Genomic DNA, 13,768 nt, shown 5'->3' with positions numbered 1-13,768 from the left:
CTTTAATCATCATACATGAATAGCAGAAGTCAGCATTGCAGAATGACATGGCAAAGACACTAGTATCAAAAATGTTACATGCAATAATGTCTTACTTATTATGATTTTAAGTGGACTGAACTGAGAAACCACTGCTTGTTTTTTTAGCAAAGGAGATTTATGATTATTCTAATTGCTATGTGGAAAATGGTTTGGAGGAGGAGGAGGCCAAGAGAAGGAGGGAAGCTAGTGAAAAACTTCATCTCAACAGGGCAGATAAGAGATGTTGCCATACACTGAGGCAGTGCTCTGGAGAGAAGTTTGTGAATGTGACATGTATTCTGGAAGGGGAACTGGCAAGACTCCAGATGGATTGGATATGGGGAGAGGTAAAGCAGGAGGAAAATGGCTCCCAAATTCCTGCCTTTTAGTCACTGAAACATCCTAGGGGATATGTTAAATAGGCAGGCAGGTATATGAGTCTGAAGCTTCAAGGGCATGAGATACAAATTTGTGAGTCACCTGTATGAGGTGACTCAGTGGTAAAGAATCTGCCTTTCAATGAAAGAGACATGTGTTCAATCCCTGGGTCAGGAAGGTCTCCTGAAGGAGGAAATGGCAACCTACTGCAGTATTCTTGCCAGGAAAATCCCCTGGACAGAGGAGCCTGGTGGGCTATGGTCCTCAGGGTTGCAAAGAGTTGGACACAACTGACTGACTGAGCATGCATGCACACAATATGGAGACAGCAGATGTGGGCATGTTAATACATTTTAAAATCTTAAAATGCAAAACAGCAACAACAAAACAAATGAAGTGGAAACAAAACCAACACAACCACAGCTTATGCGATCACGTATCTATATTCTGAGAATGTTTACTCTACCTGAGGTGGGGCTTCATGACTGTCCCAATCATTTTTTTGACTGTCTGTGCTTCACACACCCAGAGACTCAGATCAACCGCAATGGTTTTCCCACTGAGACTGTGCAAGTGGACGTGTTGTTTAACAGGCTCCAGAATTTGCCACAAGTCATTTACTCCCATCCTGGTGGTTACCTGCTGTTATTTGAAACAAACTTTTCAAAAAGATTGTTAAAAGACATAGAAGCTCAGAACAAAAATTTAGACAGTGTATTTTGAGCTAGTTGGGGCTGATTCATAAATAGTATTCTCATTTCTTTTACTGGTCAGCTCTTCAGAATGAATCAAGAATACCTGAAACATTAAAAACGGTGGTAATACACTCAGTGGCTACAAATGTAGCAGCTGATGTAGCAGCTGAAAAGTTATTAGCAGATTATAGCATGCTGAATTTGTCCTTAAAATCCACTCATGTCATCCAGTATGTTTCTCTGCATTACTGAAAAATTAAGTAACTTTAAAATTTAAAAAAAAACAACAAAACTTTAAAATTTAAAGTCACCAAATGTCAATGGTTGTCCCTCGTCATTCTTTCTTCTTTTCCACGCTGCCTGTAGCCGTGGCTGAGAATAAAATTTTTCACATGGCCACGTTAATATTGCATGAAATCTGGAAAATAAAGGAAAAATTACCCTCATCCCAAAGGGTGGTAATTGGCTTTGCTCCAGTGAATAATAAGAGCTAACAAATACAGAGAAAATCGAAGGATCTGGTAATGTGTATGTGTCTTCTTGAGAATTCACTCCTTGATTTACATACCTAAAGAGAGAATAGGACTAGTCCTCATAATCAGGAAAAAACAAAAAGACAAAAACAAGGAAGAATGCAAACACATGAACAAAAGACAAAAACACAGGGTTAATGAAGGAAAACTGATGGAGAAGTGGCGGGGAGATAGAAAATGAAGAATTGAAGGAATACGCAATTATTTTTTTAAAAAAGAGCACTGGCTTTTTAAATTACAACATCTCACATGTTCATTTTGGGAAAATAAAATATCTTTTAAAGAAAAATATTTTAAAATGACCTATTGTCCCATTTGGGCTTTCCTGGTGCCTTAGCAGTAAAGAATCCATCTGCAATGTAAGAGATGCAGGTTTGATTCCTGGGTCAGGACAATCCCCTGGAGGAGGGCATAACAACCACTCCAGTATTTTTGCCTGGGGAATCCCATGGACAGAGGAGCCTGTAGGGCAGGCTGCAGTCCACGGGGTTGCAAAGAATTGGACATGACTAAAGCGACTGAGTACAGCAGCACAGTTTCACTATTCAAAAAAAACTAATGTTAATTTGTTCTCTATGTACATGATATTTTAAAAACAAAATTGGCTTAAGCTCTGCTATCGTAACCTGCTTTGGTATTTTCTATATGCAAGTTTTCCTTTGTTAAACATCAATAGCTGTTTTTATTTTCCTTTATCATTATTTGATAAAAACTATTATGTAGCATTTGAAGATTCAGTCTGACTATATAACAGATCAGTTCAGTCGCTCAGTCTTGTCCGACTCTTTGAGACCCCATGGACTGCAGCACACTAAAAGCTTCCCTGTCCATCACCAACTCCCAGAGCTCACTCAAATTCATGTCCATTGAGTTGGTGATGCCACCCAACCATCTCATCCTCTGTCATCCCCTTCTCCTCCTGCCTTCAATCTTTCCCAGCATCATCAGGGTCTTTTCCAACGAGTCAGTTCTTCACATCAGGTGGCCAAAATATGGGAGCTTCAACTTCAGCCTCAGTCCTTCCAATGAATATTCAGGACTGATTTCCTTTAGGTTTGACTGGTTGGATCTCTTTGCAATTCAAGGGACTCTCAGGAGTCTTCTCCAACACCACAGTACAAAAGCATCAATTCATCGGCACTCAGCTTTCCTTACGGTCCAACTCTCACACCCATCCATGACTACTGGAAAAACCATAGCTTGGATTAGACAGATATAGAACAGATATCCTCTGAGTAATGACCTTAATTCATTCTAAAAACACAAGAAAGGATACAAAAACGTATTAAGACAAAAACTCATCATAATGTAAAACCATTCTAAATAAAATGTAACCGTATTGTCTGCTCCTTTAACAGAGTCCATAGTAAAAGTAAATGTTCTCAAATTGTACATGATTGCAAAGAAAATAAATGCTGGAAGCATGGCTGTCCTTTTCTGAATCTTAATTTTAAATGTGGCCAGTGTTACAAGCAGTATTTTGTGCACTCATTTTTATGAAGAGCTGCACAAACATTTGCTCATATGTCACTTTAGAAGGATTATAGATTTAAATAGAGAAGAAAGCATTAGCTAATGGTGGTTCCAGTGCTCATACTGTCTATTTCACAAGAAGGCCCACAGATTGAATGCGGGTGACACGGCGGCATTTGCAGAATCAAGTTTGTCTTGCCTAAATATTAAGTAATGAAATATGGATGTAGTCATATTTCAATTAAATATGTGGTCAATAAAAAGCAATGTTCTATAACTTTACGAATGCATGAGTATCAAACATGACTTCAGTATGGCTTTTTTAGGGATGAGAGTCACACCGTCTGGTTTCTTGCAGAACACCTAAGAACAAGTCATGTGGTCTCAGGCAAGGTGCATCTTTTCCCCAGCCCTTCCAGATCTAAAGCTCACTCCTTGAAGTAAGCCAGAAAGAAAAACTCCAATACAGTATACTAACACATATATATGGAATTTAGAAAGATGATAACAATAACCCCGTATGCGGGACAGCAAGAGAGACACAGATGTACTGAAGAGTCTTTTGGACTCTGGGAGAGGGCGAGGGCCGGATGATTTGGGAGAATGGCATTGAAACATGTGAATTATCACATGTGAAACGAATCGCCAGTCCAGGTTTGATGCATGATACAGGATGCTCAGGGCTGGTGCACTGGAACGACCCAGAGGGATGGGACGGGGAGGGCGGTGGGAGGGGGGTTCAGGATGGGGAACACATGTACACCCGTGGTGGATTCAAGTCAATGTATGGCAAAGCTAATACAATGTTGTAAAGTAAAACAAATTAATTAATTAATTAATTTAAAAAAATAAAGCTCACTCCTTCCAACCACGGCTCTAACGTTTCACTACCTAGGTTGACTGCACATATATAAATGGATAACGAATGAAGGGTGTTGGGTGTCACACAGTGCAGCGTTGTTTGTCATGGCACATACAAACACAAATTTATGTATAGGACTGAAATGTAAACTGTACTTTCTCTGGTTAGGCTGCACAGGGATCTTAGTTCCCCAACACAAGCTCCTTGCAATGGAAGCCCACAGTCCTAACCACTGGACTGTCAGGGAATTCCTTTCTTCAAGTTATTGATAAAGAAAATCTAATCTCCTACTTTATCTTTACATGGATGCACACTATGGAGATGAGTTTGAGCAGGCTCTGGGAGTTGGAGATGGACAGGGAAGCCTAACGTGCTGTAGTCCATGGGGTCACAGAGTCGGACACGACTAAGCAACTGAGCTAAACTGACAATCAGCATCTAATTCTTGATTCCACCATCTCTCCTCAAAACTGTCTACCCTTAGTCGTTCCCAAATACTCAGTTGCTTAGGCCAAAAACCTAGCTGTCATTCTTGATTGTTCTCTTTACTAACAGCAACTTGATCAGCAAGTCCCTTGTTTCCAAAAACACACCCTAAATCCCCATTTCTAAAGAAAACTCCCTTAGTTCTTTCTGCAGTCTCCAGTCTGGCCTCCCTGCTTCCACGTTTTTACCTCCTACTCCTGCACAATCATTAAGAGCTACACACAGAAGCCTTTTCACTCTGTCCCTTTCACTCTTTGTCCCTTTCTCAGCACCAGCTCTGCTTCTGAAGTGATATTAGGTAGCAATGGTAAGGCTGTAAAGCATTTAAAGTTCCAAAAAGGGACAGAACGTAACAATTTTTAAGATATCCAAGTACAACTACACTTAAAGATAGAACTGATTGTTCTTGCATGAGGTCATGATCAACCTGAAAAGGTTACTTGCAAATAACTCAGCATTAGGTAAAATTTCCAAACACTGCACAGAGCAAACTCACCCGAAACTGTGTATAATTTTATGTTCCAATTTTACTTAAATAAGGTGAAATTAGAAATTTTTTGTGGTGTAGGATTTGATGAGTTTCTACTCATATTTCATAATGTAATGACTTCATTGACATCAATCTGCTCATGCAATCAATGTATATTATTTATATAAAAAGAATCTCCTAAAATACTCATAATTCTTAAGAATTAATATGATGCAAGAACACTTATGTGAATAAGAAAGAGAAACCCATAGAAAATAATTTTATAGCCTTACTAGTGGCTTCAATTTATTTGCTTTAGTGAAAGAGCATTGGACTTGGGATAGAAAACCTAGACTTTTGATCTTGGATATACATTAACTATATGTGTAACCTTGGGAAGACATTTAACCCATCTACAAAATGAGAGGTGTTAAACCAGATGAATTACAAGATTCTGACATTCTTTGAATCTCATCATCAATTTTTTTTTTTCATCATCAATTTTGATAGCCTGGTATTTAAACTCTTATTTCAGACTATCACTTGGTAGAAAGAACATGGATTTCTAGTTTAAAGAAAGAGCTTAACAATCCCCTTCAGATTAAAACAAAACCAAATCCTTTGATGTAACCATATGGTGCCCATAAATCAGTTTATGCTCCTAAAACTTCCTTAAAAGCTAATAAGTTTTTATTGGTTAATTATAAAACTGAATGAGGTGAGAAAAGCCCAGAACCTTGCTAATTCCACTAGTGAATCAAATTTAAAGAGCACAAAAAGAGGTCAATGGTTTTATTTATGCAAAAATATACATTTTATTAAACTAATTTTTCCAGTTTTATTTCAGGCATAAACATTAGAAATCTTTTTAACGATAAAGCAGGAAATACTTTTAATTTCCCAATTCTCATGTAGATAACTGTATTTTCATGTAAACTGTGTAAAATTTCTTTCAGTGCAAGATTATACTGTATAGAATACCACATATTTTCACTAATTAATGCTATGTTTATTATTTCTTGTTTTATTTTATCTGAATTTAGCCTAAACTTTGAAGCATAATATAACTCAGGTTTAACTTGCTAAGAGTAAACACTTATTAAATGCTTATAATTTACCAGAACTCTTCTTGGTGCTGGAGATACAATAGTGAAAGATCAAGCCCTGCATTTAAGGACTGTGGTTAGGTGAGCTTAGAGATAAACACGGAATTTCAACAATGAGACAAGTACAGGCACAGAAGTAAGGCTACAGAACTAGAGGAACAGGAGTATATAGATCTGAAGAAGGCAGCTTATCTAGTGTAGGGCATCAAGGAAGGCTTCCTAAAGGAAGAGACAGCTAAGCAGAGACCTCCCAACCATGTTTCCCATCTCTTACCAACAAGGACCACTTTGGCTGGAGGCTGTAGAGTTTTCATCTATTTTGACTATGTCACTGTGTGTGTCATGGCAAGGGCTACAACAGGAGCATGTATTTGATTATCTTTAGAAGTAAAGGGGTAGTGAAAAAGTTGGCTTAAAGCTCAACATTCAGAAAACTAAGATCATGGCATCTGGTCCTATCACTTCATGGCAAATAGATGGGGAAACAGTGGCAGACTTTATTTTTTGGGGCTTCAAAATCACTGCAGATGGTGATTGCAGCCATGAAATCAAAAGACACTTTCTCCTTGGAAGGAAAGTTATGACCAACCTAGATAACATATTAAAAAGCAGAGACATTACTTTGCCAACAAAGGTCCATCTAGTCAAGGTTATGGTTTTTCCAGTGGTCATGTATGGATGTGAGAGTTGGGCTGTGAAGAAAGCTGAGCGCCGAAGAATTGATGCTTTTGAACTGTGGTGTTGGAGAAGATTCTTGAGAGTCCCTTGGACTGCAAGATGATCCAATCAGTCCATCCTAAAGGAGATCAGTCCTGGGTGTTCATTGGAAGGACTGATGCTGGAAGCTGAAACTCCAATACTTTGGTCACCTCATGCGAAGAGTTGACTCATTGGAAAAGACCCTGATGCTGGGAGAGATTGGGGGCAGGAGGAGAAGGGGACGACAGAGGATGAGATGGCTGGATGGCATCACCAACTCGATGGACATGGGCTTGAGTAAACTCTGGGAGTTTGTGATGGACAGGGAGGCCTGGTGTGCTGCGATTCATGGGGTCGTAAAGAGTCGGACACGACTGAGCGACTGAACTGAACTGAAGCATAGTTTGACATTAGTTTCTTTAGGGGTGTTCTGGGTTAGCGGTAAACATCTTTTCTCCATCTAGAAAGGAAGTGTTGGAGTATAGAAAGTGGATTACATAGCTAGATTAACATGTCACGCGAAGAGTTGTGTAAAGACAGAAGTGGGAAGTAAAGCACTGAAAGCTAAGCCAAAGATTTACACTTTCTTTAGTTCCGATGTTTATTGAGAGGGTTTAAAATGTAAACCAGGCACGAGCTGGTGGGGGCGGGAAAGAAAGTTTGTATATATAAACAACCACAAAGCCTTAAGGTAATTGCTACAAGGGAAGTTATTTTCAAACACAGAGTTAACACCGAAAAGCAGGAACACCTAAGTGTGCCCACAAGGTGATCGAGAAAGGCTCGCCCAGGATGGCCTCGCACCGGGCGTGGGACTTTGCCCCACCGGGCCCGGGCGAGACCACTCGGGACCCAGGGCCTCGGCTCTGCGCTTAGCGGCGGCGGACATCTCCCCCGCCGGGGCGAGCGCGCGCGGGGGGCGGGGAGACCCCGGGCTCGGAGAGCCTGGGCTAGGCCGGGAGTTCCGGGCCGCGGTCCTACTGGACCCAGAGAGAACCACGGGCGGTGTCCTGGGAGGAAGGGCGGGCGAGATAGGGACACGAACATAGAGCTCGTCCCCAACCAGCTTGCAATCGCCCCCAGATTGCAAAGGAGCGGGTAGAGGGGTCTGGGCGGGGCCGTCTCTCTACAGATCCGCGCGGGACTTACCGGGACAAGCCTGCTTCCTTGGTTTTTGAAAGACGCCTTTCTGTCATTTATCAGTTTGGTCTGAATTCTAACTACTGCTGCCTCCAAGTTTCTAAATGTTCCTCTACTCAAAAAAAAAAGAAAGAAAACGAAAACTTCCTTTTTCTCTCCCCAAGCAAAGCCTAGACTTCTGAGGCTTAGCACTCAAGCCCAGAAGGCTCCCGGAAACCACTTGAATCCGGCGCCTCAACCACCCGGCTCCGCCTCTTCCGGGAAGTGACTTCCGCCTTTCCGCGACCGCGGCCGCACACACCGCGGCAGCGCCCAGCCAGTCGCTGTACGCATGCGCGGAACTGTAGCCGCCGTGGGGGTTCCAGAGTGTTGTTTTCTTTTTTTTTTAATTCTCCCGGGTTTCAGTTAGGCAACTCACCCGCCCCGCCTCGCTCCACGCGTCCCACAGTCGCAGAGCCCCGGCGCCCCTCCCAACATCCCCACTGTCCGCCCAGGGGGCACTTCCGGCCCCGCCTCCTAGACGCCAGTGGCGCGAAAACTCCGCAGCGCGCACGCGCGGGCGGAGTCCCGGCGGGCGGAGGGGGGGCGGGGCGCAGGCGCGGAGCGTCCCGAGGTGGGCGCTGGGGGCGGCGGGGTCCTGCCTTCTCCCGCGGTGGGCGCGCGGTGTCTCGCGGACCAACGGCTGTCGGGTCGACTGCGAGAGTCCACCAACGTGGCTTTAGCGCTTTGTGCCGCGGCGGCAGCCCCGCCGATCGGGGGTTCCTTGGGGGAGACTTCGACTTGTTCGAGGTAGGCTGAGGGCGCGCTTCGTCGCTCTCTTGCTTCGGAACCTCCCGTGGCCGGCGCCCTCCCTCAGTCGACCCGCTGGCGGCCGGGTCGGTGGAGTCGCGGCTGTGCCTAGGGCGCGCGGGTCAACGGCCGCTGGTGATCTCCGCGCCCTCTCCGCGAGCGGCGCGGGTCCCTTCAGCCACAGGAAACTTGCCGGTGTCCGCGGGGCCCCTCCCTCGGAAGGCTCTGGCGGCGGTGCTTGAGAAATCCCGTCTCCCGCTAGCCTAAGGGAACCCGGCGCCCGGCCCGGAACGCCCCTTATTTTGGCTTTGATGAGTGGTTTGAGGGGGAGAAGGGTCAGGGGGATGAGTTTGGGCTCGGGAATTGGGTTCTTATCACCCCCTCTGATGACCCCTTCCAAGTAACAACTTAACTACATTTAAGAGATATGTGTAAATATATCTGAAGGTGGCTTTGTTGCTAAATGCCAGTTTAAGGAGAACGCAAAACTGTTACCTAGAAAAATTTAGATTGTGAAGATCGGAGGCTTTATGATGATATGTCTTTCCTCCTGATTTTCTTGTGAAGATGAATTGGAGAAGAATCAGTACTGGGAATTCCAGAACACAGAGCTTAAGGGTGGAGGGGCATAAGAGGGTGCTGTGCTAATTCCTGTGCTAATTCCTAGGGAAGCAGCTATTTGGTATTTAAACCCTGAACACGGAACTTGTGTGAGTGCTTGCTACTCTGTATATGTCGTGAGATTGAAAGGGAGTGTTCTAAATACAAGCTATTCTGGAATATACTCAAAAGAAGAAAAAGTCCAAATTTTCCCATTTTAGATGGTTGCTGGGTAGTCTTTTAAAATGCTCACTAGCTTATGCACTGGCTTGTAGATAGTTCCATGGGTGTATATGGGTGGTAAGGGAGCATGTTAGAAATACTTAGATTCACTTTATCTCCTTTTATTGTGAGAAATATGCAGAGTAATTATTTCCTATAGAATTGTGTGTTTACAGTTTTCCGCTTTTTTTCCCCTTGAATGCCAGTAAGTACAAAGAAGTTTGAGATTACCACAATATTGCTTTTTACATGTTTTTGTATAAGAACCAGTGTTGTGTGACCCTGAACAGGTTGGTACCACCTCTGTAAATTTCAGTTTCTATTTTGTAATTGGTCTTCCCCAGTGCATCAGATAGTAAAGTATCAGCCTGCAATGCAGGCAACCTGAGTTCGGTCCCCCTGGGTCAGAAAGGTCCCCTAGAGAAGGAAATGGCAACCCACTCCAGTATTCTTGCCTGGAGAATCCTGTGGACGGAGGAGCCTGGTTTTTTATTTTACTGACTTTATTTTACTGAGTGTCTGGATGTAGAATTTTGTATAAAACCTGCCTAAATCTTGATGACCATTTTTAGACCTAAGTTAGGAAAATTAGTCAAAGCCATACTTGGTTTACTTTCAGGAACTGGTGGCTTAGCTGGTAAAGAACCCACCTGCCAATGCAGGAGACCTGAGACTTAGGTTCATTTCCTGCGTCCTGAAGATCCCCTGGAGAAGGAAGTGGCAACCCACTCCAGTATTCTTGCCTGAAAAATTCCATAGACAAAGGAGCCTGGCGGGCCACAGTCCATGGGGTCGCAAAGAGTCGCACAACTGAGTGGGCACACACGCAGATACTATGTTTAAGGCATAATTAAACGTTACAGTTATATATGTATATATATATACATATGTCCAGATGACTGAGGGTCCAGATGACTGAGGGTCAAGTGTAGACACTTAATGTTAGCATTTTTTCTTCACTAGTTAATGAGATACATCTTACTCACTAGTTTTCCTGGTGAACAAATTCAAAATAGTTTCTGTGACTTTCTTAGTGCCACTACCAAATCTATGTCTTTGTTATTGTCTCGACACTGAGTCTTGTCCTACTCCGTGACTTCATGGACTAGCCCGCCATGCATCTCTGTCCATGGGATTTTTTAGGCAAGAATACTGGAGTGGGTTGCCACTTCCTTCTCCGGGGGATCTTCCCAACCCAGGGATCGAACCTGAGTTGACTGCATTGGCAGGCAGATTCTTTACCACTGAGCCACCTGGGAAGTCTCTACTAGAATCTACCTGTATTATTTTGCTGCCTACTGGCCTATCCATCTCAATTTCCTAGAAACACTTCAAACTCAATGTTTTCAAGAAAAATGAATAAATGAATGAATCATTTATATTCCTTCCTTTCCAAACCTCAGTCTACTGATGATAGCATTTACTACTAAGAGTAAAGATTGTTTCTGAAAATAAAGCACAAGATAAAATTTATACAGCAAGCCCAACATTAGAAGGACATATCACATTAGAATCCTTTTTGTAGTTTTATACATTACCAAAGGATGAACAAGATGAACAGACAATTTCACTTCCTATAAACAGTCAAACTTGGTTAAACTCAGTTCATGCCAGAAGGAACCTGGACATTAAAGAAGTTTGATTTTGAGTTTTGACAACCTGGATTTGGATCTAGGCTCTGCTAAGATATAGCTACTTAAGTTTGGGTATTTTTTAAATGAGCCTCCCCTTTTGTAAAGTAAGGGATCACTTATAAGGATGTTGAGAATTAAAAGGTTTGTACCTCTTAATCCCCTTCACTTATTTCACTCCCCTGCTCCCCCCCCCCCACTTCTTGCAATTATCCATTTGTTCTCTGTATTGAAATCTGTTTTCATTTTGTTTGTTTCTTTTGATTTTTAGATTTGACATATAAGTGAGGTCATATGAGTACTTGTCTTCCTCTGTCTGAGTTATTTCATATAGCATAATACCCTTTGGGGCTTCCCAGGTGGCTCCCTGGTAAAGAATCCAGCTGCCAATGCAGGAGGTTGGAGTTTGAACCCTGGGGTGGGGAGATCCTGTGGAGATGGAAATGGCTAACTCATTCCGGTATTCCTGGCTGGGAAATCCTATGGTCAGAGGAGCCTGGTGGACTACAGTCCATGGGGTCAAAAAAGATTCAAACATGGTTTAGTGACTAAACAACAACAGCAATACCTTTGTTGTTGCAAATGGCAAGATTTCTTTTTAACAGTTGTATAATACTCCATTGTGTGTATGTTTTCGTTGTTGTTCAGTCACTAAGTCCTGTCTGACTCTTTGCAGTCCTATGGTCTGCAGCACTCCAAGGGTGCAGGCTTCCCTGTCCTTCACCATCTCCAGGAGTTTGTTCGAACTCATGTCTGTTGAGTCAGTGATTCCATCCAACAATCTCATCCTCTGTTGCCCCCTTCTCCTGCTGCCCTCAGTCTTTGCCAGCATCAGAATCTTTTCCAGTGAGTCAGCTCTTCGCATCAGGTGACCAAAATATTGGAACTTCAGCTTTAGCATCACACCTTCCAGTGAATATTCAGGACTGATTTCCTTTAGGATTGACTGATTTGATCTCCTTGCAGTCCAAGGGACTCTCAAGAGTCTTCTCTAGCACCACAGTTCGAAAGCATCAATTCTTCAGTGCTCAGCCTTCTTTACAGGACAGCTCTCACATCTGTACATGACTACTGGAAAACCATAGCTTTGACTATACGGACCTTTGTCAGCAAATGCAGATGTCTCTGCATTTAACACGCTGTCTAGGTTTGTCATAGCTTTCCTTCCAACAAGCAATCGTCTTTTAATTTCATGACTGCAGTCACTATCCACAGTGATTTTGTAGCCCAGGATAATAAAATCTGCCACTGTTCTACTTTTTTCCCAGGTATTTGCCATGAAGTGATGGGAGCAGATGCCATTTTTGAACTTTGAGTTTTAAGCCACCTTTTTCACTCTCCTCTTTCTTCCTTATTGAGAGGCTGTTTAATTCCTCTTTGCTTTCTGCTGTTAGAGTGGTATAATTTGCATATCTGAGGTTGTTGATATTTCTCCCAGCAGTCTTGATTCCAGCTTGTAATTCATCAAGTCTGGCATTTCATGTGGTGTACTCTGCATATAAGTTAAATAAGCAGGGTGACAACATACAGGCTTGATATTCCTGTTGTTCCATGTCTGGTTCTAACTGTTGCTTCTTGACCTGCATACAGGTTTCTCAGGAGGCGGGTAAGGTGGTCTGGTATTCAATCTCTTTTAAGGATTTTCCACAGTTTGTTGTGATCCACACAGTCAAAGGCTTTAGCGTAGTCAGTGAAGCAAAAGTGGATGTTTTTCTGGAATTCTCTTGCTTTTTGTATGATCGGTGGATGTTGGATGTATATTTGTATCGTGTCTATCCGTCTGTCTGTTGATGGACATTTAGATTGCTTCCATATGTTGGCTGTTGCAATAATGCTGCAGTGAACATCAGCGTGGGTGCCCCTGCGTTGTTCAGCGCTGCTTGTCCTTTAGAGGTGGGTCTGTTTGCCTTTATGCTCACTCTGTTTCATTTGTGCTCTATATTGAGGCCACAGGGATTTTTTTAAAAACACAAATCTAAGTGTTCAGATTTTATTACCTGAGTTTTGCTCACCTATAATTGTTTGATGGGTAGACTAATGAATTTTTTCACTTATTTATTATCTGTTGCATCTCATATTTTTTCATGATATATTCCAAGCAGTGTGCTTATATTTCAGTACATTAAAAATGAGGTGGTTTAATGCAGAATGAGTTTGTCTGTGGTGTGGTAGGAGCGGAATTGAGAATGAGGTCCATGGCAGATTCAGAAGCAGTAGCAATTTACCTTCTTTAAAAACCTCTGTTTCCTATTGATATTTCCAATTCTGTTATGACTGTTCTCACTGCTGTTAGTCCCTACTTTGATATTAATGGGAAGTATGAATTACTAGGTACTCACATTAAAATAGAAAATTTAGAAATTTATAATCCTGTGTTAAAATGCTTTTGGTCTTTCAAATTTCCTGTGTATATGCTTGCTATAATTAACCCTTGGTGATTGATTTTTTTTTCTCTTGAACTTATTTTTTCTTGATAATCGTATTTGTTACTATTCCTGCTCTGATGGAGCTTGCTTTCTGCAAGGGAGAAGTAATATGCTCCTTAATTTTGATTTTTTTTTTATTGTAAATAAATATTAAATACCATGAAGAGCTTTGTGAATGTATTGAAAATCCCAGAGGAGCTTCCCCCCCCCCGCAATGTTTATGTTTTACAGGATATTA

General features: G+C 42.3%; 2 protein-coding genes across 7 annotated transcripts in view; one reads left to right on the top strand and one right to left on the bottom strand.

The window, feature by feature from the left end:
• The window catches only part of GEN1 (GEN1 Holliday junction 5' flap endonuclease), a 30,578-nt gene extending 22,480 nt beyond the window's left edge, over positions 1-8,098 (bottom strand). The window contains exons 1-3 of one of the 5 annotated variants that reach the window (XM_065928608.1): positions 7,872-8,098; positions 1,406-1,512; positions 866-1,041 (exon numbers count right to left, since the gene is read on the bottom strand). In XM_065928608.1, the coding sequence (XP_065784680.1) occupies positions 866-1,026 (161 nt within the window). In that variant the 5' untranslated portion in view covers positions 1,027-1,041; positions 1,406-1,512; positions 7,872-8,098. Of the gene's footprint in view, positions 1-865; positions 1,059-1,405; positions 1,513-7,871 lie in introns of all 5 variants that reach the window. The other 4 variants (XM_065928609.1, XM_065928611.1, XM_065928612.1 and 1 more) reach the window with 4 other exon arrangements.
• A 376-nt stretch (positions 8,099-8,474) lies between these two features.
• Positions 8,475-13,768, top strand: part of SMC6 (structural maintenance of chromosomes 6) — a 66,919-nt gene continuing 61,625 nt past the window's right edge. The window contains exon 1 of one of the 2 annotated variants that reach the window (XM_065928607.1): positions 8,475-8,651. The gene's annotated coding sequence lies outside the window, so the exon portion shown is untranslated. The remainder of the gene's footprint in view (positions 8,652-13,768) is intronic. The other variant, XM_065928606.1, reaches the window with a different exon arrangement.

Source organism: Muntiacus reevesi, chromosome 3, assembly GCF_963930625.1.
Source record: "Muntiacus reevesi chromosome 3, mMunRee1.1, whole genome shotgun sequence".
NCBI lineage: Eukaryota > Metazoa > Chordata > Mammalia > Artiodactyla > Cervidae > Muntiacus > Muntiacus reevesi.
Note: the sequence above shows the minus strand (reverse complement) of the source record. Positions and strands in the feature narration are given on the sequence as shown.